The 26,325-nt window shown below is 34.5% G+C and overlaps 1 protein-coding gene across 2 annotated transcripts in view; it reads right to left on the bottom strand.

The window, feature by feature from the left end:
• sp3 (phosphatidylinositide phosphatase spermathreecae) overlaps positions 1–26,325 on the bottom strand; it is a 400,619-nt gene that overhangs the window by 82,952 nt on the left and 291,342 nt on the right. For both annotated transcript variants that reach the window (XM_090394946.1, XM_090394954.1), the window contains exon 14: positions 10,379–10,450. In XM_090394946.1, the coding sequence (XP_090251072.1) occupies positions 10,379–10,450 (72 nt within the window). The remainder of the gene's footprint in view (positions 1–10,378; positions 10,451–26,325) is intronic.

Raw genomic sequence — 26,325 nt, 5'->3', positions numbered from 1 at the left:
TTTAACTTGATAATAGGCTGTATTAAAAAAAGGTACTTCAGGTGTTCAAATGTTTTAGAATCTATCTTTCTATGGGAAATAGCTAAAAGTAATACTTGGGTGATTTCTGGAAATTCTATTCAAGCACCTTTTGTAATTTAATGTCTCATGAAACCTAAATGTCTCCACTTTCAAAGGGCCTCAAAAATCTTGTAATAATCTAGAGTCTCTGTCAGCATTCCAAGGATATAATAAATTTAGTTTAATCCTTTATCCAAGTGTGAGCAAACAAAGTTTGTGCCTGAAAATATCTTCAAGACTGGGGTAAGGTAATACAACACTGGATAACTCGTAGCAAAGGTGGACCAAGCTAACATCACTCCTATCTCAGTATCTCCCATAATGCAAAAAACACATCTCCTTGCGGATATGTATAATGTTATGCATTAAGGGAAAGGCCACTACCCAGACTAGTTTCGACCTTTATTGAGATCTCTTCAGTGGGAGCCAGGCCCAGAGTGGAGCAGAAGCAATGGGAGGTCATTACTCTGGATTTAGAGAAAGATGTTGAAAGTTTATTTTTCACTTGGTTAGACTATAAATTTAGTTTAATCCTTTCTCCAAGTGTGAGCAAACAAAGTTTGCCCCTAAAAATATCTTCAGGACTGGGGTAAGGTAGTACAACACCAGGCAACTCGTAGCAAAGGTGAACCCACCTAACATCACTCCTATCTCAGTATCTCCCATAATGCAAAACACATCTCCTTGCAGATATGTATAATGTTATGCATTAAGGGAAGGGCCACTACCCAGACTAGTTTCGACCTTTATTGAGGTCTCTTAAGTGGGAGCCAGGCCCAGAAGTGGAGATACCAGGCAGAAGCAATGGCAAGGTCATCTTTACTTATCTGGGCCTGGCTCCCACTGAAGAGACCTCAATAAAGGTCGAACCTAGTCTGGGTAGTGGCCCTCCCCTTAATGCATAACATTATACATATCTGCAAGGAGATGTGTTTTGCATTATGGGAGATACTGAGATAGGAGTGATGTTAGCTTGGTCCACCTTTGCTATGAGTTGCCCGGTGTTGTACTTCCTTACTCCAGTCCTGAAGATATTTTCAGGTGCAAACTTTGTTTGCTCACACTTGGATAAAGGATTAAACTAAATTTATTATAGTCTAACCAAGTGAAAAATAAACTTTCAACATCCCAAGGATATTTTTATACATACAGAATACAACTTCATCTTCATAGCATCCCCCCACCACCACCACATAGACACTTGAACTCCTTGAGCAATTTGTTTTACGAAGTGCATCTTAATTGTTTTTAGCTGATGAAACAACAGACTACCTTTTCATGATCTCATAACACAATTCAGTCTCTGACTGGTCTTTGCAAGATAATTATTATTATTATTATTACATCACACCTCCAGGGAATCCAAAGACTCATCGAGGGAGAGCATCCACTCTACAACTTCTCGTCTCACCACTCCACCAACTTTCATCATCTAACACCAACGCCATCTACCGCTGCCTATCACCACTAGTACTTTCACAGACAATCACAAATGTGATTAATTTCACTAAATTTTTAAATTTCACAATAATTTCACTAAACTAATTCATGTTCTGAATAGTGAAAATATGCCTGTGTCAATACTACATTACATAGGCATATTGGTAAAAGAGGCTGCTTGGAGAATATAAAATTTGTACATGTTTGTCTTATTTCACATTAAAGTTGTCATTAAAACACATGAAAATCAGTCTTCTTAAATTATTATTATTATTATTTTTTTAGTTTTTTTTTATTTTAGATATGTCCCATTTTTATAAGAATGGTGATGACTTGCATGTTATGTAAAATAAAATGTTATGTGAGAATACTTGACTATTTATTTTGAAAATAATCTGCAGATGCAGGGTAGACTTACATTTATAATAAAGAGTGAGAAATAAATCGTGCTATCTGACAGATTGGAATTACTTCATATTATGAAAACAGCAGCAAGGTTTAACTTGGAGAGTACCTTCATGCAAACTAAAAACAAACAATCTACAAAGGAATTAACTTATTAATTTAATTACATAAGATACTATCCCCTGGTAGAAAATAATATTCTTTATTACATTCATGGAGGAAGCCATGACCAAATAACTTGATAGTGAATGACATATGTGTTAAAATGAAAAAAGTTTTAGATTATGAGGAGAAAGAAGAAATAAGGCAATATACTTGAATGCATTTAGAATGAGGCTCATTCTAAATGAGCTCAGAATGAGGCTCAAAATTCACTCACCACTTGTCTCTGATAACATTCTGAGTACTTGTTACAAAAGGCAAATGGACTTTACTTTGAAAGCAAGAGTGGCAGGGGAAAGTGTGCTTAAAATGTTAATAAACTGAGTGTCAGAAGTTCAGGTTAGGTTGAGATATTGAAGCAGTAGGTACAACAGGGAATGCACATGGAAATATGTGTGAGATATAGTGGAAGATAGGATTGAGAAAGAGAGAGTACAAGTGACAATAAAAAGAATAGCTATATGATACATGTGAAGAATGAAGAGTTGGCAATAACAAAGGAAACATTGCAGTTATGCAGTGCTACAAAGGATGAAGCATCAGTAAGAAGAAAAAGCAGAAACATTTGTTGACTGGTTCATCTGAGAACATAAAGAGGTGCAAGAAAAGAGAAAGAAATGCTTGACTAAAAAAGAAAGAAAAATTAAAGAGAAAATTTTGTACACCAATAAACTTGTTTGGACCCAGGTGCAAAGATGAATGTTAGCAAGACTATTAGATTGCAAAGTGAAAGAGATGATTGTTGGAAAAATGATTTGAAAGGAGACAAGTATGGTATGAGGGAGGACATGAAAGAATTACTAAAAATAACAAAAGAAAAGGGCAAGGAAGTTAAGATAGTGAGTCTATTGCCACTGTATGACAGAGTTGAATTAAGTTAAGAAGAAAGGCCATGATAGCAATTGAGTCAATGCATAGGTTATGCAAGAAGAATGAAGCGGAGATTGTGGATGTGTGGATTGAATTTCAGAATTATACAAGGTGGATTGTTTACATTTTAATGGATTTAGTGTTCAGAGTCTGGAAAAAGTATGACATGCAGTTGGATGTGCAAAGCATTTGGGAGGGGGGGGGAAGGCTGTTAAGTGAGTACACAGATACTGGGTCAGGCAGATGGCTGTGTGTAAGAATGTAATAAAAAATTACTATGTTAGTATCACTGCTAACAAACTAGAATGAGATAGCTAGTATAAAGTGTAAAGACAGCTGTGGGCATAGGGGAATATTGTACTTTATGTATTCAGAACAAGGGGGAAGAGTTTTTGTCATTAGTTACTTCATCTTGGCCAAAGGTTATTAGCATTAGTGAGACATGACTGACAGAAGATGAAGTTAGTGGGATAGAATGTGAAGAATATTCAAACAGAATAGAAAGAAAAGAATGGTGGTGGTGGTGGGGGGGGAGGATATTGTTCATGATAGCTGATGAGCTGCAACCAAAAACAGTAGGAGTTCAATTACAGGATACCGAAAATAGTACATTTGAGGCCATCTGTTGTGAGAAAGGCCAACAAGACAAAATATACAGTTCACTGTTGCTGTAGACCAGAGTAAAGGATGATGTAGACAGCATGCATCAGCAAATAGACTCAATGAGTGGAGGACAGGTAATTATTAATGGACTTCAACTATGGGAACATGGACTGTAAGGAAGGACAGATGAGAGGAAGGATAGGAATTTATGTAGTTACTAAGGAATGATTACCTTAGGTAGCATGTGCAGGAATGTACTAGAAGTGTGAGTGCACTAGATCTATTAACTGCATCAGAGAAATTGTATAATAACCAAGATGACCACACTGCCACCAACTGGTGAGAGTGATCATATTGTCTTGACCTGGGAGATAGTCAAATGTGTGGAAGTTACAGTTCAGAAGGGGGGGGGTATATGTACTTACAGGGGCTGGTAAGTATGAAAACTTAGGAGATTGCTTGGAGCAGTACCATGGCATGATAAACTGCAAAAGCCTGAGTGTTGATAGCACATAGACATAAAAGAGTGTTTAAAGGAAGTAATAGGCTGTATACCTAGATTCAGGAGGATAAATCAAGTGAGAGTTGAATGGATAAATACCATCATTAAGCAGGAGCTAAAAAGAAAAAAACTGTAGAGAGAATTCAAAGAGAAAGGTGATGAGCAATACAAAGCACAGACCAGAAGAGAGTGACCAATATGGTAAGAAAGGCGAAATTAGAGGCAAAGAGAGCAAAATCAGAGTATGAAAGGAAACTACACAGGCACCAAAGATAATCCCAAAGAGTTCTTTTGTTATGTTTATAGCAGAATAATTTTAATGAATGCCAATGGTAGGGAAGTTATTGAATCAGATGAAATAGTTGAATTACGAAGTGAACACTTCAAGAGTATATCATCCAAGTGGAGATATTGTAGAAATAAGAGGAGGCAAGGGTAAATGAACTGGAGGTACACAAGATATTACAAAACCCTGATGTAAATACAGCTATCAGATTAAATAGTATACCAGCTTGAGTTTTACAAGACGGTGCTAGGGAACTGGCAATGCCTTCGACCATATTGTTTAAGTCTCAGCTCAAGGCTGGTCACAAGGGGTTGGAAAGAAGGGAAAATAGTTCCACTGCATAAAGGAGGTGCCAAGGCTAAGGTAACAAATTAATGTCCCATCAGCATCTCAGGAGTTGTGGTCAAGGCATGGGGGGGGATAGAAGCTGGTTAACAGCAAAATTCAGGAATTGGTAGACAGGAAAGGAATACTATATTGGGGGACATGATTTGTGAGGGGGGAGATCATGCCTTAGTTACTTATTCACTGTTTATAATATAGTGACAGCTGAGTAGGATAAAGATAATGGGTTTATGGTGATACTGTTCGATTTTGCAAAGTCTTGACATGATACTGCGTGGAATTCTAATCAGTAAAGTGCAGCATATGGGGCTGAAGATATCCTAGATATCTACAGTAATTATTTGAAAGACTGTTAAATGTTAACAAGCAATGGCAGAACCACACCAGAACATTTTCAAGATGAATACAAAGAGGAGTGCATATCAATACTTGAGGTAGAAAAAGCCACCAAAAACTTGAAATGCGGAGAAGTAGCTGGAGTAGGATAATTTTCGACCAGAGATGCTTAAGTATGGAGGTATAAAAGTTTTGCATTGGCAAAAATTTTTATACCTCCTTTTTATACTTTTATACCTTTTAAACATTTCTGCATAATTCAGAGAGCCTGGTCAGAAGGTTGAATTGCAGATGATTGCAGTAGAGCTCTAATAGTTCCCATCTATTAAAAGGGGAACAACTTGGTTTCAGGACAAAGAGGTTGCCAATGGATATAAAGTTGGTGATGTGGATAAATGAGTGATTGATGGACAGATACCAGACAGTAGTTTATTTCGAAATAGAATCAGTAGAATCTTGTTACTAGTGACATGATAAAGGTCTCTGTTCTTAGGCCACTAACTACTATTTAATTTTTGCATTAACAATATAGTAAATAATCTGAGTATGAAATGAAAGGACAGGATAGGAATGATATGATAGGAAATGAAAGAGTACTGTAAAAGGAATCAAAGATGATAAAGGTGACATGAAAACTGAAGATATCCTAGATATCTACAGTAATTATTTGAAAGACTGTTAAATGTTAACAAGCAATGGCAGAACCACACCAGAACATTTTCAAGATGAATACAAAGAGGAGTGCATATCAATACTTGAGGTAGAAAAAGCCACCAAAAACTTGAAATGCGGAGAAGTAGCTGGAGTAGGATAATTTTCGACCAGAGATGCTTAAGTATGGAGGTATAAAAGTTTTGCATTGGCAAAAATTTTTATACCTCCTTTTTATACTTTTATACCTTTTAAACATTTCTGCATAATTCAGAGAGCCTGGTCAGAAGGTTGAATTGCAGATGATTGCAGTAGAGCTCTAATAGTTCCCATCTATTAAAAGGGGAATAATGCTGAACGTGAAAATTATAGATGAATTTCGTTACTAAGAATTCTAGATAAGGTTTTATACAAGCATTCTTAAAAGATGTTGAGAAATATTGTTGAAGAGAAACATGGAGAAGAACAACTTGGTTTCAGGACAAAGAGGTTGCCAAGATCAGATTTTCACTTTACGACAAATAGTTGAGAAATCATGTGAATATGACAGGGATTTGGTAGTTAAGTTTTGTAGATCTGGAAAAGGCATATGACAAGGTGAACAGAGAAAAGCTTTTCAAAACACTACAAATATATGGGGTAAATGGAACATCCTACAGAGCAGTACATAGTCTACATTTAAATTGTAAGTCAATATAATTGAAAGAGATACAGGAAGATGGTTTGGTGAAAAATCAGGGGAGACAAGGATGCACATTATCTCCACTCTTATTCATCATCATCTATATGGATCACGTTATGAAAGAAAGCAGCATTAAACCTGATATCAAAATTGAGTATCAAACTTAGTTCTTTGATTTATTTAGATGATATTGTACTCTAAACACATCTAGTGCAAGAAGGATTCTTTAACTAAATTGAATAACAGCTGTAACAAATATGGCATGAAAATCAGCAAATAAAAAGACCAAACTATGAAAATAGGCAGAAACATTGAGAAACATAGGCAGAAACACATCAACTGTATTCTGAATGGAGAGCCTATAGAAAAAGTAAAATATTTCAGCTATTTAGGCACAGTTTTTATTGAAGATGGAAAGTTAAATCAGGAAATTGACAACTGAATAAGTAAAGCTGGTATAGTTGGTAGTGAGCTGGATAAATTTAGATGAAACAAGAGAGAAATTATTCAAATGCCAAACTAGCTGAGAAAAATTAGGGGAGTGAACAGATGGCATCAATGGCAAAATAATATTAAAAATGATGATATTAGAAAAGAACCTGACATCGTTAGCATTCAAGGATGTGTAAACAGAGCTTGATCTGTGATCTCTAGTGTGAGAATTACTCACAGAATGGGAGAGAAAAAGTTAGCAAAACAGGTGTTTGATGCCAAGATTGCAGAAAAGAGTCCAGAGGAAGACCAATGTCTAGGTGGACTGATTCAGACAGAAGTGCCTTAGAAACACAAAATGTAAGATATAATATTTGAGTGCTGACAAGTAATAGACTAATTTGGAGAAAAACTGTAAATAGGAGATTAATAACAACATAAACTTAATCATGTAGTGCTTTATAAGTAGCCTGAACACCTCTTGAGGGTACATATCAAGAAACTGATGATGATGAAATGATCTGAGAGGAACTATATTGTTATTTTGCTGATGATCCAAAATTAGATAGAACAGCAGTCAATAAAAGATGCTAAAATTTTGCAGGATAATTTAAATATACTGGCAGTATGGACAATGCAGAATGGATATCAGTTCAGTGTTGCAAAGTGTCAAGTTATGTATTTTGGGGTGAAAAGATTACCGGTTGCATACTATACTGATAGAACTGTACTCCAGGAAATTGATGAAGCCAGGCATTTGGGAGCGTTAGTGAATAGGGAGTTGAAGTTTGAAAGCATATTGCAAAAGTGGCTAAAACAGCTCATCAGATTACTTAGTTACTGAAGAATACCCTGACAAACAGAGATAAGCAAGTTATGATACCTCTTTATGGGGTCTTGGTAAAACCCCATCTTAACTACTGTGCACAGATCTGGTCACATGGGTTTCTTGGGAAGGAGGAGGTGCGAGTGACTAAGATTGTAGCAGGTTCATGGAATGCACTTTGTGATGGTGGATTGAAGAATTGTGGATTACAAAAATTGGTGGAGAGGTGAAAAAGGGATGATATGATTGAGACATACAAATTATTAATATTATTACGTAACACCTCCAGGGAGTCTACAACTCTGTCTCCACTACTCACATCAACCAACTACAGTGAAGTGCATCTACACCAATGCCATCTACTGCCAACCGCCACCACTAGTATTTTCACAGACAATCACAAACATCCATGCCCACGGTGGGATCCGAACCTGCAGCCTTTTCGCTACAGGTTCGAATTACCAACCATTTACTGAAAAGTTTTTATTAATTCTTCTGTATTTTTATCAATACAGAAGAAACTTTTCGGAACAGATCTTCTGGTTGTGGGAGAACTGGGGCCCACCTTAGGGCCCTCCAGATATTGCACAAATGTTGGTAGTGCTTGGCATGTTTAGTGCCTCCCTCAATGAGTCTAAGAACTCCATGGAGTTGCCCATGTAATAATAATAATGATGATAACAACTTACCAGTGTCAAGTGGATCTTCAGACCCCTGCTTGCACATATGCTGCAATTGCAGTACTCTGAAGAGCAAGTGCAAATGTCAGTGTATAAGACGACTCTCAAATACTACAAAAAAACCTTCGAAATCATAGGTCATCTTACACAGCGAGTATAAAAAGGGAAGCTTGATTTCTTGTATGAACATTTAGGTAGTTACAATACATCATTATATAAGAAAATAGGCAGTGTTTATAAACAAATCAGATTAAATTTTTGTTACATAAATTTATTTAAAATATTATAATAGATGTAAGTCTTAAAAAAAAAAATAATTATTAACCTCAATTTTTATGTTAATTTTCTTCATCATCTGTTGAAAATAGTTCTTCAGATTCATTGTTTAAATGATCATCATATGGATCCCAGTTTGAATCCGGTGAATTTATTTTGTTTTCATCGTCATCGGTGTCCCACAACAGATCATCTTCCATACCATTCATAAGATTAGAGATACCACACTTTTTAAATGATTTTATTACAGTCTCTACTTTTACTTTATTCCATGCTTTGATCACAAAATTGCACAATATATCAAGTGATGCAGCACTCATAGATCTACCATTTGTAAATGATTTTTCACCAGTCAACATCCAATTATTCCACTCTCCTCGCATGTGATCTTTAAATGGTTTGTTGAAGCAGACGTTTAGTAGTTGCAATATAGAAGTTAAGCCACCTGGTATAACAGCAATTTTTGTGTTGTTTTTTTTTCTAGAAGACTTTTAGTATTCTCAGTTAAATGACTACGAAACATATCTCATAATAATAAACTGTGTTTCTTCATTATACCTCCTGGTCACGTGTTCCACACGTTATTTATCCATAATTTCACACCATTTTTGTCCATCCATCCTTTTTCATGAAAATGTACAAAAACACCTGAAGGACATTTTATCTTAGGTTTAGTTTTATGTTTGAAGAAGATCATTGGTTTTAACTTGGTTCCATCAGCCAAACATGACAACACAAGCTTAAACCTTGTTTTTTCATGACTCGTACTTCAAACTAGCACACTCTTACTGCTTTTAAACTTCACTGTTTTATTGCTTATCATATCAAAGCTCATAGGAGTTTCATCCATATTTCCAATATTTGACAATAGAAATTTATGTTCTTGTCTCAACTGAATAATAAATTTATGGAAACTGGTAAGTTTGCGATCAAGATCTGCTGGTAGTTTTTGAGCAATTTTTGTTTTTCGTCGTATTACCAGATTTTGTCTATTCATAAAATGATTACACCATCCTGAAGTAGCTCAAAATTCTATACTTTCATCCACGTAAAAATGATGTCCTCAGATGAGGACATCATTTTTATGTGTCCCTTATGCATGAGAACGTTAAAATTGAGGCTAATCACTTTTAAATAGATATAATTTAAATTTGCATAAATACTAAATCTACGCTATGCAAAAATATAACGAATATGCATAGATATAAAAATAACGGATATAACAACAATACCCAACGTTGCAATACAAGAGAGAAGAAATTGGGGGGGGGGGGGCATCTCATACAATTAATTATAAGCTTAAAACCTAAAAATAGCCTAAAATTTAGGCCTCGTCTTATACGCCGGTCATCCTACATGCCGACATATTACGGTCTATGTTCACTTTATTTTCATCACTAAAAACACACGTAATAACCACAGTAATGACTATTTAATTCATAAATATTTCATCCCGAAAAATATTTCATTACTGTGGTTATTACGTGTGTTTTTAGTGATGAATTCACCACAGGTTTCATTATATTAAAAAATTGCTTTATTTTAATACACAGAGTGACTGTGCATTAATGACATATTTCACATCTATATGGAACTTGAAATGCTAAAAGAGCAATTTGCAATTTATATAATAAAAAGTAAATCACTAAGTTATCAAAATAAAAACATGAACCTGAACAATGAAATCATCAATCAATCAATTTCAACTATTCTGATCATACATATCTTAAAATTACATACTATATATTAAAAAATTATAATCTATTAATTAAAATTAAAAGTTATTAGTAATTATTTAAAATATTAATAAAAAGTAACTCACTCCGCCACATAATATGAATCTTTCGTTAAAACTAATATGGTGTCCATATCTTGTTGAGTTGGATCTCCAGTTCTGTAAAAATAACAGTATTCATTTGGGTAACAAGCAAAATGCAATTAGATAAAATATTTGTACACGAATCCTTCACTTTACATAGTTTCGAACAACATACTTTTCAAATTAACACGGTTAATAAATTGATACCACCATTTATTTAACATGGGTTAAAAATTCACTTAACACATTCCATTCAAGCTGGTCTGAATGAAACTTCTTCAGTCCTTGACCTTAATGTGAATCATAGCTTTTTATCATATCACTGTACTGTATAGCACAATTAGTCAATGTACAATTAGTAATTAGAGGAAACAATTAGTAATTAGAGAGAATTGCAATGAAAACAACCTTGCATAATGAAAAACACCTCCCCATTCACAGACACTATTACTGCATACATGCAAGTAAAACAAAGTTCATTGCAGCACCAAGCGAAGTGTGTAACTAAATGCACTGTCCTAACAACCAAATTTTCAAGGATTTTTTTTTTTAATATTGATCCCATACACAAGAAATAGAAGCGCTGATAAGTACATTAGTACTGTGACTGGGGTGCAGGTGAGGATGTGGAAGTTTACTTACTCTTTTTTTTTTTTTTTTTTGAAAGAATTTCAATTTTTTTACAATACTTTTTGCTGTAGGCTGTTCCAGAGGATGATGAAGAAAAAAAGCAGATGTGATGTGTTTGTGTCAGGAGAGATTGGAGGTGATTGTTAGTCCAAGCAGAGAGAGATGTCATCTTGTCTGGTGATTTGTGTATTAGCGAGAGTAAAGGAATATGAACTGAGATTTATTTTGGAAGCGAATAGGCAAGACTGTGTTGTGGTGGCATTAGATATGACCAGATTGTCCTCATCCCATTGAAGAATAGTACATAGATTAATGTTTAAGGCACTAGTCTTGGATGATTTTGATGCTTTTGATACCTATGCATTGCATGGTCTATAAAATGAGTAGGATGAATGGAGATCACTATTGTCTGAAAAACTGTAGTTAGGAAATTAGTGGTGGTTGGGAGCAGGTCATTTATGTATGTGAGAAGGAAAGTAGGCAACAGGACAGAACTCTGAGGTACTCCTGCATCAGTAGTGAAGCTCAAAGAGAAGAAGCCATCAACTATGAAGCTATCAACCAGTTGCAGAATATAAGTGATAATGCCTGTTTCTAACATAGTCATTGGGTGCAAAAACCAAATGATTTATGTAATGCATATTTTTAAAAGCAATAAATATTTATATAAGTTGAAATCAGAATTGTACTTGAGATTTTCTATATCATTAAGATAGTTCACAAATAATAATTTTACAAATAAAATTTAACCAAAAACATTCAAATTAGCATGACATATACTGTATATTTAAAACATAATACTCTTCTACATGGAAAAGACTTAATATTGTAAACAGGAGGTCTATTTATTTTATTGTTTATATATCTTTATTTATCTTTTCTTATATATCTGCCCCCTTCTTTACATCTCTATTTATATATTTTCCTTAATTGGCTTATCTTATCTCTGTGTCCACTCTATGTATATATGTTAATGCAATAATTATTATGTACTTCTAACTATTCTTCCTTATCACTCTTTGGTATCTCTTTACGCTATATTGCCTTCTGCACTTTTATACTGCCTTCTGCACCTATTACATTCAAATTATCCCTGATTAATTAATATCTGCAATTGGGTCTACTCTCTATCCTTTCTCCTGGGTTCCTGCTAATAGGCTCTAATTTTTTTTTGGAACAGTGTATCAAAGAATTAAATATCAGGCAACACTCTATTAACATTTAAACAACACATTTATTTACCACAAAACAATTTACACTATTATTGCAATTAAAGAAAATTTTGCTTAGTTCAACAATTAGCTTAAAATGTCCTTTCAATTCATGAAATTTATGTCACAAAATTAACCACTCACTTCCAAAATGCAAATTACAACCCTAAGCAATGGTACCTATTAATAAATTGTTACATCTTAACTGTTATGCACATAAAAAATATCAATACACACAAAAGCTCTTTCCTTCTGATATTAAGATAATTCTATAGGCAAAATGCACCATTGACAAACAGTTACCCTCTGACTGTTATACATATAAATTTCTATTAATTATAAAACATCTAATTTTCAACCATTAACTCTGCTCAAATTCATCAGCCTCAACTTAACAGTCCACTAATAAAGTTCTCCTATATTTCATGAAATTTGAATAAACGGATCAACTCACTTTATAGCTGCTACCCACTGTGTACTTGGCTTTGAACTGGAGTCCTGACCATTTTTTCCCGAATCAGGTTTTTTTCTCCCCCTTTACACCGGCGATAGAGATTTACTGACACTTCTTGGGACGCGGTACTTGCCGCACTTCGAACAAAGATTATTGGCTTGTGGAATGCTTGCATGTGCGTTGGACTAACGGAGCAATTTATTCCCTCAGACAACAGCTCCCGGCGAAGATTCGTCAATTTGTCATCAAATATCTGCTTTGCCTGGCAGATCAGCTCTCGTCATCTTTCTTTTAGATCACTGGCATGATTTCTCCTGAAGTCGCATCCTCGATGGCATACATCTGACGGACAACTGCTGGTGACTTCTCAATAACGACCTCTCGACAACTGATGAGGAACTCTTGGAACCGATACTCAATCTCCAGGCCAACACCTTTTATTCGCCTTCTTTCGTATCCCTGCACGAAGATACGGGACCCCGAACATTTCAGTGTGGTCCCTTGTTCTTCCACTGATGCTGACCCTTTCTTTGTTCTTCTCGTGTACACTTCTAGTCCTATTTGATTCGGGCAGCGGACATTCGTCTGAAGTTTGTCGGTCCATTTAACACTGACCTTGAGTATTTACAGGTACACTTCACAAAAAAATTTTATGTCCTTATAAGGAGCTAACATATACGGTTTTCTGGTGGCAAGGTATTGCCTTAGTTCAACACATTCTAGAATTTGTCTTAGGGCTGCAAGTAAGGACAATTCCCATAGGGATTATTTATTTAGTTAACAATTTTAACTATACATAGACATATAGGTTACAATCTTACTGGGCTCGACTTCTGTAAAAATTGATGCAAGGCTTTCTGGCATTATTAAGCTACATCAAATTTTTACAATATACCATCAAACAAATTATCACTTGCGAAGCACCATACCATCATGAACTAATTCACAGTGTTTTGCTGAGAGTTATTTTATAATTTCAAAGGATGCATGAAACTCTGTAACAGAGCATGAACGTGCATACTGTACTTGCATGCCATGAGCGTAGTCAGTATTGTGTTGCGAGCTACCATTACTGAATTAGTAATGTCTATAATAAATAGACATAATAAATAAATAAAAGAAAAAACTTCCAACAGAGTAATGTCTACTGTCTCACAAACATTTTTATATTAAAAAATTATCCTTCAATATTGATGTTGGATAAAAGGAAGAGTGAAATAGTGAGTGCCAATGATAAGAAGCAAAAATTGTGTGATTTTGGACTGAATGAGGAAACAATGCAAATGCTAGACTAATTCAGTAAATATTCAGAAATTATTAAACTCACATTCTGAAGAAATGAGTAATAATGACCTCTTAACATTAATGAACACTACATGTATGAAGAACATTTGAATTATTGTTTTGAGTTGTTGAAACTTTTAAACAATGTATGGATATTGACCCTAATCTTAATTGTACTATCCAAATCCACCAGAATGTAGCCAAAGCTGTTACCGGAAAGTGTACACACAGAAAAAGAAACAAAAGACAGTGTGGAGTACCTTGTTCAGATATTTCTCATAATTTTCTTTTAAATATGTTTATTATTTTAAAATATTTTAAAAAACTTTATTATCCTTTATAGTCATACCAGCAGTAAAAACCAAAGTATTTAAAATAAAAAAAAAGCAAATATTTTGAAAGCCCATAGATGAGTGACAATTTTTTAAAATTGCTTATTATATTGTTTAACACATTTTCACAGGATATATTAAACATATAAAGTGATGGATTCCTGTAATGATTACAGCTTTCCATTGTAATGTATCAGGTGTGATCAGAAAGTTTCTGGACTGAATGCAAAAGCAATACATTTCATACAGAGTGCATTGCTATATTCTATAATAAATTTAGTTCAATCCTTTATCCAAGTGTGAGCAAACAAAGTTTGCGCCTGAAAGTATCTTCAGGACTGGGGTAAGGTGATACAACACCAGGGCAACTCGTTGCAAAGGTGGAGCAAGCTACCGACACTCCTGTCTCAGTATCCCCTATAATGCAAAACACATCTCCTTGCGGATATGTCTAATGTTATGCATTAAGGGAAGGGCCACTACCCAGACTAGTTTCGACCTTTATTGAGGTCTCTTCAGTGGGAGCCAGGCCCAAGCTGAGATACCAGGCAGAAGCATTCACAGGTCATCTCTACCTATAGGAGTTGCCAAATGGTGTGCCACCCTTTTTTAATAAATTACTCTGGATTTAGAGAAAGATGTTGAAAGTTTATTTTTCAAGGTGTTGTATTAAGGTGTTGTATCACCTTACCCCAGTCCTGAAGATACTTTCAGGCGCAAACTTTGTTTGCTCACACTTGGATAAAGGATTAAACTAAATTTATTATACTCTAACCAAGTGAAAAATAAACTTTCAACATCTTTCTCTAAATCCAGAGTAATTTATTAAAAAAGGGTGGCACACCATTTGGCAACTCCTATAGGTAGAGATGACCTGTGAATGCTTCTGCCTGGTATCTCAGCTTGGGCCTGGCTCCCACTGAAGAGACCTCAATAAAGATCGAAACTAGTCTGGGTAGTGGCCCTTCCCTTAATGCATAACATTAGACATATCCGCAAGGAGATGTGTTTTGCATTATAGGAGATACTGAGACAGGAGTGTCGGTTTCTTGCTCCACCTTTGCAACGAGTTGCCCTGGTGTTGTATCACCTTACCCCAGTCCTGAAGATACTTTCAGGCGCAAACTTTGTTTGCTCACACTTGGATAAAGGATTAAACTAAATTTATTATACTCTAACCAAGTGAAAAATAAACTTTCAATTGCTATATTCTGTTGAAACATCTGATGTAATCTTCTTGTGGTAATATCCATGAGTCAAAAGTAATAACCAAAACCATATGCAATAAAAAAATTGTTTTATAAAAGGTGAAAGATTTTAAAGAACAATGTTCATGCATGAAATTCTACTTCTATTGTGATAAAAATGCCACTGAGATCCAAGATTAAACAACATTAAAAATAAAAAAAAAAAAAAGAAAGGTACTATGCATAGATTATAAGCTATGCAAGTGGTTTTGTTCTGTACCTGGTTTCTTTTCTATCAAGAATATTCAGTAATCACATGAAATGAACTCCATACAAATGATAAAGCACAAGTTTATAAACAGAACTCAGAAATTACATGAAATTCTTCATAGCACAGATCCACCATGGCATATCTCCTATAATGATATCTAGCCAGGAATAATACAGTTGTGATCCCCTCACTGGAAAAACAAAGAGTAAATTTAAAAAAAACAAAACATAGATGACTGAAAAAATACTAGAACTAATGGATAAAAGAAGAACCTCAAAAAATAACCCTAATGGAAATGAAGAATATAAAAGATTAAACAGACAAATAAAAAATAAATGTAAAGAAGAAAAACATAGATGGATCAATAATAATTGCTTGAAGTAGAGAAATTCGATAAAGAAAATTGTAGAATTGAATTCATCGAAAATATGCCTTTTCGATGAATTCAAAATTAAATTTCTTAATAATCAAAAGAAAATAACAAGCCAACATTTAAAAGATAAGAATAAGAATGTTATTATAAATCCAGAAGTTAAGATAAAAAGATGGAAAGAATACCTAACAGAACTGTATAATGACCACAAGCCTGGCAAACCTATGATCAAGTGTTCATTCAAAAAATCTGTATACTTAAAGAAGAAGTGCAATAAAAGAACCATCTAATGGCAAAATAACTGGATGTGATGGAATATCAACCGAGTTCATAAAAGATATAAGAGAAAAGGAACAGATTTTTTAATAGAAATAACACAGAACATGTATGATACAGGCATATTACCAGAAAACTTCATAAAATCTATTTGCATTCCGATACAAAAAAAGAATAATGCAGCAGAATGTAAAGATTTTAGAACAATTAGTATCATATCGCATAATTCAAAAATACAATTGAAAATAATAAAAAAACAATATTTTCTAGAATTAAATGCCATATAAGTGAACAACAAAAAGAATTCATGCCAAGAAAAAGTACAATTAATGCCATTTATGAATTAAAAACTTATTGAAAGATCAATAGAAATAAATAATAACATATATCTCTGCTTTATAGACTTTCAAAAAGTATTTGACACAGTAAGCCATGAAGTTAATAGAAATTGATACAAAAGACCTCAGAATAATCAGAATTATACTAGAATCAGAAGACACAAATTATAAATGACATTAATAATGAAACAATAGATATCAAAAGAGGAGTGAGACAAGGATGTATAATATCCCCTATACTTTTCAATATATATATATAGTGAAATGATAATGAAAGAATATGAAGAAATTGAAAGAGGAATAAAAATAAATAGCATTAGAATAACAATATTAGATTTGAGAATGATTTGGTGTTCATAGCAAAATCAAAAATAGAGTTACCAAATATAGTTGAAATACTAATCAAAAGAGTTAGAATTATGGCTTAGCATTAAATACAGATAAAACCAAGTATATGGTCATAAGCAAAAAGCAGCAACACAGATTTAAGAGTATCAACAGGATTTGTTCAAAATGTCAAGACTTATAATTATTTAGGAGTAATGATTACAGAAAATGGAAGAGACTTATGGAACAACTGTTATGGAAATAAAATCAAGAATAGCTAAAGCAAAAGAAGCATTCTGGAATAATAAATCTAATGACCTCTGGAATAAATAAACAGACTAAAATAAGAATAATAAAATCCTATGTATGCTCCACATTGAATTATGGATGTGAGACATAGACATATAAAATCCATAATCGATAAATTGCAAGCCTTTGAGATGTGGTACTACAGGAGAGCATTGAAGATTTCTTGGAACAAGAAAAAATTAATGAAAAGGGATTGAAGTTAATGAGAACCAAAAGAGCACTCACGGAAGACCTTATAAAGATAAAGTGCAAGATGGCAGGACACATATTAAGAGGTCAGCAGAGAAAACATCTCTGGAAATACTGGAGACAAAATCAGAGAGAAGAAGATCTGATAGACTAAGAACTTCTTGGGTTGATAATGTAAAGAAATGGATGAGTAACAAGAGCTATTATGAGATCAAAAGAATGACAGAGGATCAGACACTCTAATGTACCATGATTGCTAACCTCCAAATTGGAGGTTAGCAATCATGGTACACCCTATGAGAAGCTACTTAAGAAGAAGACCCCCCCCCCCCATATCTGTACTCTACTGATATAACTACCAATGACTTACTCCCCCCCCCCAACTTACAGTAATACTGAAGGAGATATCATAATAATATCATATTAATCATCGAGGGAGGCCACACATTACACGCACCAAGTATCATACTCATTCTTGTATTCATTCACATTGCATGTACACACAACATCCAATGGCAATCCATTCCAATCATGCACCACTGTATGAAAGAAAAATCTAACCCTCACCCCTTCTTGGCAGCATTCATTCTCACTTTCTAAGCATGACCTTTTGTCCTTATTGCATCCTCCATAAAATGAAAAATTCCATCAAATGAAATCCTGTATGACCCTTTCAGAAGTTTATATGTCTCAATCATATCACCCCTTTCTTCTGTTTGCTAGTGTCAGCATTCTACAAATTCTCAATCTCTCTTCATAATAAGTATTCCACAATCCTGACATCATTTTTAACACTGTCCTTTGCACTTTCTCCACTGTATCAGAATTACAATGGAAATTAAGAGACCAGACCAGACCTGGCACACAATAGCCCAAGTGAGGTCTTATCAAAGCTTTGTAAAGAGGTAAAATGACATCCCTACCGTTCATTGCAAAGTTCATTTCAGTATTGCAATTATCTTTTAAGTTGTATTAGCAATCTCTGCTACATGGCCCCTGAACTTCACCCTACTATTTTCTAATACCCCAAGATCCCTAGCCTGATCAGTTTCTTCTCGCATAATCCGACCAATAAAATAAGACACTGAATGTGTAAACATGCCAAAATGCATGACTTTACATTTACTGACACTGGACTGATATCCATTTTCCCATGTCCACAATTCTAGCCTATTCAAATCATTCTGCTTCTGCAAGTGCATATCATCAGCAAATAACTGTATGTTGCCTGTCAAATCCTTCCCAATATGATTAATGTAGATTGAATAACAGTGGACCAAGGGCTGATCCTTATGATTCACCACTAGTTACCTTAAATGTTGCAGACTCACAACTCCCATATACCATTTTTTGATATCTGTCAGTCAGCCATCTTCTTAAACAAGCTAATATTTTATAATTCAAACTCATATTCTCAAATTTATGCAGCAGTCTTCCATGCTGTATTCCATCAAAAGCTTTATCAAAACACAAAAGTATCATGGTGTAATCCATTCCTCTTGTCTAGTTCAGTGATAACATAATTATAGAATGTGAGCAAGTTGCTAAAACATGACCTTAGCTTAGTAAACCCATGCTGTTCATTGCAAAGTAGAGATACACTGTCAACCCATTTCTGAATGCTAGCCCTAACCAATTTTTCCAAAACCTTCACCACAACTCCTGAGTCGGTCATGGATACACTGCAATGGGATTACCAAACATTCTATCCATTCCTGAGGAATTTCCTTCTGAGACTCAAATTATATAGCCTGGTCAAAGGAACAGCCAGTTCAGCTGAACACTCTTTTAGGAACCATGCTGATATCCCTATCAGTTCCTATTGCTGAATTTTTATTGTTACGAATCTTTTGCAACAGCTCTAATACCTCCTCTTCGTACACCTGAGTTTCTTCAGAAGAGGTAGCAGTGAACTCAATGTTGCATACACCAGGTAGACAGCATTTAGCAAAATCAGCACTCATCAGTTGAACAACTTCTTCTGCATCTGTCACCCTCACACAATCTGTATTCAGAAGAGATATTCTTTCATATCCATTCTTTCTTTTACTTACAGCATAATGATAGAATTCTTGTGCGTTGTCTTTAACTTGCAGAGCCAGTTTCTTTTCGTACTCAGACTTTCTGTACAACAGTTGTGACTCTTCTGGCCTGTTGCTTATAATTTTCATAACAGACATCATCCTTATGCAGATGGTAGTCCTTCTACATCATCTGTTTCTTACGAATCTCTTGCTTAATAAGATTACACATCCATTTGACTCCTAACCTGTTTATTCTTTGAACTCTCAAGACACATTCTGATATTGCATCATTTAAGTATTTTTAAATGCTTCCCATGCACTGTCGATATTCTTCACATCCAGCAACCAATACCATTCCGATGAACTGAGTATACTCCTCAGTTGCTCATAATTTCCTGCTTTGTAGTTCAGCAAGTAACCATTTCTGAATGGAACATTCATAAACTTAGTCACTTCCCAAGTGAGTACTGCATGCTCACTGTCATTAACCAGAAGAAGAATAATTACATCTTTAACTAAAACACCCTACTATTACAGTAGGGAGTTTCATTTACTATACCCTACTATAATTATAATCAAATCTAACACTATTTGACCTCAAGTTCTTTCACATCACGCTTGAGGAAGTTGTCCTGCAACAGCTCAATAAATTCAGATTCATTCTTCTCATGAGATTTTACTGCTACCCAATTAATATTTGAATAATTAAAGTTCCCCATTATGATTACTCTTTTCACACTCATCGTCTCTGTTTGGTGGTGCATTTCTTCATGGCTACCAACCAATCCACCAAGTCTGTAACAACACCACACTATGTAATTGATCTTGTTAGATTCCATTCCACCTCCTTTAGTAATGATGTAATTTTTTCATGTAGTACTGTCATATCCTGTACACCCCTTGAGGGTACATGGCAGGAATTTGATGATGATGAGATTCCACCTCAAACCAGATGGCTTCAAATTCACTGCCACATGAAATACTGTCATTAGTACTACAATTACAGTTCTCAACACTAACTTAATTCAAATCATCCAATGTTATTAGTGGCACGTCCACTCCTCTCCTGTCTATCCTTCCTAAAAATACTGTACTCTTTACACTCTTTTTACACCCATTGTCTCTATTTGGTGGTGCATTTCTTCATTACTAGCAACCAATCCGCCAAGTCTGTAAGAACACCCCCACTATGTAATTGATCTTGTTAAATTCCACCTCACACCAGATGTTAGTATGAAGTTAGTATGTCTAATTCTGATAGCCAGGTCCTACTAATGCCTACAACCTGAGGTCCCAATATACTGACCAAGGCAACAAACTCTACCCCTTTGTTTCTGATACTCTTAGCATTTGTATAGATATAATAAGCTACTGCTGTTCTTTTGGATACTCTTGTTTGTGGTTCATGACATGGTTGGACAACTTGCAGATCTCTATTCTTCTCTAGTGCCTTATACAATAGACATTTTTGCACATGTTTGAATGGGTCCACATAGAGTCAAAATCGTTCTCTCCTCATAATCATTTCCATTATAATGCCCATTAGCACAACTATATAACATTGTTGCCCTAATACTCATATTTTCACCATTCCTCCCATTATAATTTAGTTTTCCTGACTCTCTGTGTTAGGTCTCATACCAGTTATTAGTTTTTCAAGGCTTCTGAAAAACTTCAAATACCAAAGGCATTTAGGTGTAGGCAGTTCCTTTTGTACAAATCTAATCTATTAGGCACATCCAAAAATCCAGGTTAATATATGTTTGTCATAAAGGAAAAGAGAAGTCAGATTTAATTGCATGCCATGTCTGTAAACCACATCATGTGCTGAAGCATACATACTATGCCATATCTGGAAGAAATATTTATCACATAGTAATATATAGTAATTTCATGAAGAAAATTACTATATATTTGAGTAACAAAACTCAGTCATATTTTGTGTGTTTTGGTTTATCATCATCATCATCATCATCATCATCAAATTCCTGCCATGTACCCTCAAGGGGTGTACAGGATATGACAGTACTACATGAAAAAATTACATCATTACTAACTTCCTATCTACAATTTTCCTCCAAATCAGTCTGTTACTTCTCAAGACTCCAACATTATCAGATCTTATATTTCTATCGTCTAAGGCACTTTGTACCGTATCAATCCACCTATATCTTGGTCTTCCTCTGGGTCGTTTTCCTGCCAACCTGGCAGAGAACACTTGTTTTGCTAATCTTTCCTCTCCCATTCTATTTAAGTGACCATACCATCTGAGATTAGCTCTGCTAACGCATTCGTGGATGCTGACAATGTCAAGTTCTTTCTTAATATCCTCATTTTTAATATGATATTGCCATTGATGCCATCTGTTCACACCTCTAATCTTTCTCAGGACTCTCATATCTGCGGTCTCTAGTCTTTGGTCAAGTGTTTTACTTCTGACCCAGCTCTCAGATCCATAAGTTAAAATTGGTTTGAACACAGTCTTGTATACAGCTAATTTAGTGTTCCGACTAATTTCTTTCTTATTCCATATGAATTTATTCAATTGACTTCCCACGATACCAGCTTTGCTGATTCTGTTGTCTATTTCTATATTTAGTTTACCATCTCCAGTAAAAATTGTGCCTAAGTAGCTGAAATGTTTTACTACTTCCACAGGTTCTTCATTCACAACACAGTTGACAATTTCAATGATTCTGCCTATTTTCATTGTCTTTGTCTTTTTATTGCTGACCTTCATACCACATCTATTACAACAGCTATTCAATTTAGTCAGAGAATCTTGCAGACTTGTAGCGGATTTATTTAGAAGTATAACATCATCCGCATAAAGCAAAGAGCTGACATTAACATCTCCAATTTTGATATCAGGTTTAATACCACATTCCTTCATAATGTGATCCATATAGATAATGAATAACAGAGGGGATAATGTACATCCTTGTCTCACACCAGATTTAACATTAAACCATCTTCCTGTACTTCCTTCAATTCTAACTGCTGACTCACAACTCAAATAAAGACTAAGTATTGCTTGATATAATGCCCCATTGACACCATATAACTGCAGCGTATTGAATAGCTTCTCTCTTGGCACCTTGTCATATGCCTTTTCCAAATCATCAAAACTTAAATACAGATCTTTGCTATATTCCCATGCTTTCTCGACTATTTGTCGTAAAGTGAAGATCTGATCCTGACAGCCTCTATTCGGCCTGAATCCAGCTTGTTCTTCACCAAGCTTTTCTTCCACAATTCTTCTCAACCATTTCTCAAGTATACTTGCATAGATCTTGCCAGGAACACTCAGTAGGGAAATACCTCTGTAATTCTCACATTCAGTTTTATTTCCCTTTTTATATATGGGTACTATGAGAGCTCTACTCCAATCATCGGGAATTCGTCCCTCTGTCCAGGCTTTCTGAACTATGCAGTGCAGCCACTGTAAGACTCTTATACCACCATACTTCAGCATTTCTGGTCGAATATCATCTACTCCTGCTGCCTTTCCACATTTCAAGCCTTTGATGGCTTTTTCTACTTCAAGTATGGATATGTATTCCTGACTGCATGCCTGGTCAGTGTTTTTTATCACTGTGCTGTCATCACTGCTTGTTTCATTTAGCAGTTTTTCAAAGTAATTACTCCATACTTCAAGGATATCTTTTTCTCCTGTTTTCATTTCACCTTTATCATCTCTAATTCCTTTTACAGCACTCTTTCCTCCATTCCTAAGCTTCTTCAACAACCTCCAGAATATTTTGCCACCTTCTTGATATTTATTTTCTATATTCTTGCCAAAGTCCTCCCATGACTTTTGTTTAGCTAGTTTTACACACTGTTTAGCTTTCTTACATTTGTCTCTGTATTCTGTAAGAGTAAAAGCTGACTTATTTGCCAGAAACTTTTGATATGCTTTCTTCTTTTCCTTCACTGCCTCTTTAACTTCCTGTGTCCACCAGGGAGTTCTGATTTTTTTATCTTTGCACACAACCTCACCACATGCCTCTCTGGCAGAATCAATCAATGTTTCCTTCAGAGTTTGCCACTGAATCTCCAAGGTTTGATTCCTGTTCTCAAACTCTTTCATTTTCTTTTCAATAATATTTCTGTATTTTAGTCTACAGTTTACATCTGAGAGCTGCTCAACTTTTATTCGCTTTAAAACTTTCTTACATGTTATTCTTTTCAATATGAAATTCAATTTTATCCTGCTCAAGACTAAATAGTGATCACTTCCAATTTCAAATCCTCTGTACACTCTGGTGTCCTGCACCAGGGAGAAAACATCACTATCAACAATAACATAGTCAATGAGACTTTTCTTATTCCTAGCCTCTTCTCTCCATGTGAATTTGTGCACATTTTTATGTTGGAACATGGTGTTAGTAATAACCAGTCCATGTCCTGAGCAGAAATCCAATAGATATTTGCCATTATTATTAGCTTTGCTCTTTTCTCCAAATTTTCCCAAAATATTTTTGTATGTCTCACAATCATTTCCTACTCTACTATTTAGATCCCCAACAAGGACCAACTTTTCCTTTTTCATTGTGTCAGTTGCTTTTTCTAAAGCCTCAAAAAATTCCTCCACTTCTACCTTAGTAGAACCTTCTGTGGGACCATAGGCACAAATAAGTCTCATTGTCCAGTTCCCCATTCTCATATTTGCCCACATTACTCTACTTGAGACTGACTGCCATTCAAGAAGATTAGCCTCACATTTTGTGTTGAATACTATGGCTACTCCTTCTTTTCCTTGATTGTTATTGCCTGAATATAACATTTTGTATTTATTGCTCAGAAAGATCTCACCAGTTTTGGTCTTTTTTGTTTCAGTCACCCCTATTATGTCGATATGGTACTTATCTAATTCCTCAGCTAGCTCCATTTCTTTGCCATTCAGGCTTCTTACGTTGATAGTACCGATCTTTAACTCTGGTGATGTTGAGTTGGGGTTTGTTTTCAGATTTGTTCTGATTGTTTTTTTGGTTTATTATGAAATAAGTCCGGTTTTCTTCCATTTTAATCATAACTAGATTACTGTTCCTTAGACATTTTTGAATATTAATGCAAAACATCCTTCTAATATACAGTATTATTATTCTGCCAACAATTTCTCTAAATAAAGTCATTCTATTATCTATATTTCCCCATCTCCACAAAAAAATGTGTAAGGGCTGAAATACATTATTCAATTCACCAAACCATCAGCAAGAATTAAAAATAAATAAATCTAGTAAAGTTATTTGCTCATATGGAATCTGTAGTTAAGAAAAAGTTTTTGCATATCATATAGAAGTCTATTATCAGATCTTGTCATACATCAGACTTCAATTATTCTAACCATGGGAAGGTAATGCAAAAACCTGATAGCAAGCAACATTTGCAATACAAGACTTCAATTTTCTACTAGTTCATTACTAATGTCTCTTTTAATATCTCACTCTTTGTTGCATTTTATGTTAATTCAATAGAAATTGTCAGTGGCAGAATAATAATACTGTACATTAGAAGGATGTTTTGCATTAATATTCAAAAATGTCTAAGGAACAGTAATCTAATTATGATTAAAATGGAAGAAAACTGGACTTATTTCATAATAAACCAAAACACATAAAATATGACTGAGTTTTGTTACTCAAATATAAAGTAATTTTCTTCATGAAATTACTATATATTTGACTAATAAAACTCAGTCATATTTTGTGTGTTTTGGTTTATTATGAAATAAGTCCAGTTTTCTTCCATTTTTAATCATAATTAGATTACTGTTCCTTAGACATTTTTGAATATTAATGCAAAACATCCTTCTAATGTACAGTATTATTATTCTGCCACTGACAATTTCTCTAAATAAAGTCATTCTATTATCTATATTTCCCCATCTCCACTAAAAATTGTGTAAGGACTGAAATACATTATTTAATTCACCAAACCATCAGCAAGAATTAAAAAAAAAAAAAAATTGTTGTATCAGCAACGTTATATTTGTGTCATTATATTGCTAATTCCGTTTTTTCTCATTTATACTTCATAAATGAAAGTGGTCTCTAATGGTGCCTGCTTTCACTTCCACTGAATTTTAAGAATGTTCCTGCATCTATCTTGTTGACAAAAAAAGGCAATCATTATCAAACAGAAACATCAAGTATAGAATGTATTTTGATTATGATATACTCTTAATAATGAATTTTGTCACTTAAGCCCATATTGTTAGCTATTTTGTTCATTCAGTAATCAAATGGAATATTCTAATTGAAGCATGCTACAAGATGAAGAGTTGACATTTAGTTACAAGCATTAGTTAGTTTTTTACATTCTTTATAGTATATATGAAGGCTTCACCCTGTTAACCAAGCTTTGGCCTATGATCCAAAAAATTAGTCAGAGGACAAAATTACCACAACCTATAGAAAATGAACTCAGTATCACTTAGCCACTCAGCTCCTTTAAGAGCCTGAAAAAAATCTAGTTATCTAACTGATATGTATCTTGCATTCTATGAGTCGTCATTTTCTGGTGTACATCCCCTTAGGGATGGTACCAGATATGAGCTAACACAAGTAATATTTTCTTATTAGTTTCCTATAAACAATTTAATAAATAATGGACCAATTTGGAAAAAAATTACCAACTGTTAATTTAGCTTCTATACTGATTCAAAATACATTAATCTTTGCCCTTCTTGGTTTTTCTCCTACATTTTTGTTTTGCTAATCTTTTATTTTATATTCTGTTAAGT

Source organism: Typopeltis vanoorti, chromosome 1 (genome assembly GCF_054136105.1).
Source record: "Typopeltis vanoorti isolate ZY-2024b chromosome 1, IOZ_Tvanoo_1.0, whole genome shotgun sequence".
Classification (NCBI taxonomy): Eukaryota; Metazoa; Arthropoda; class Arachnida; order Uropygi; family Thelyphonidae; genus Typopeltis; species Typopeltis vanoorti.
The sequence above is the reverse complement of the archived record's forward strand: the minus strand, read 5'-3'. Positions and strand labels throughout refer to the sequence as shown.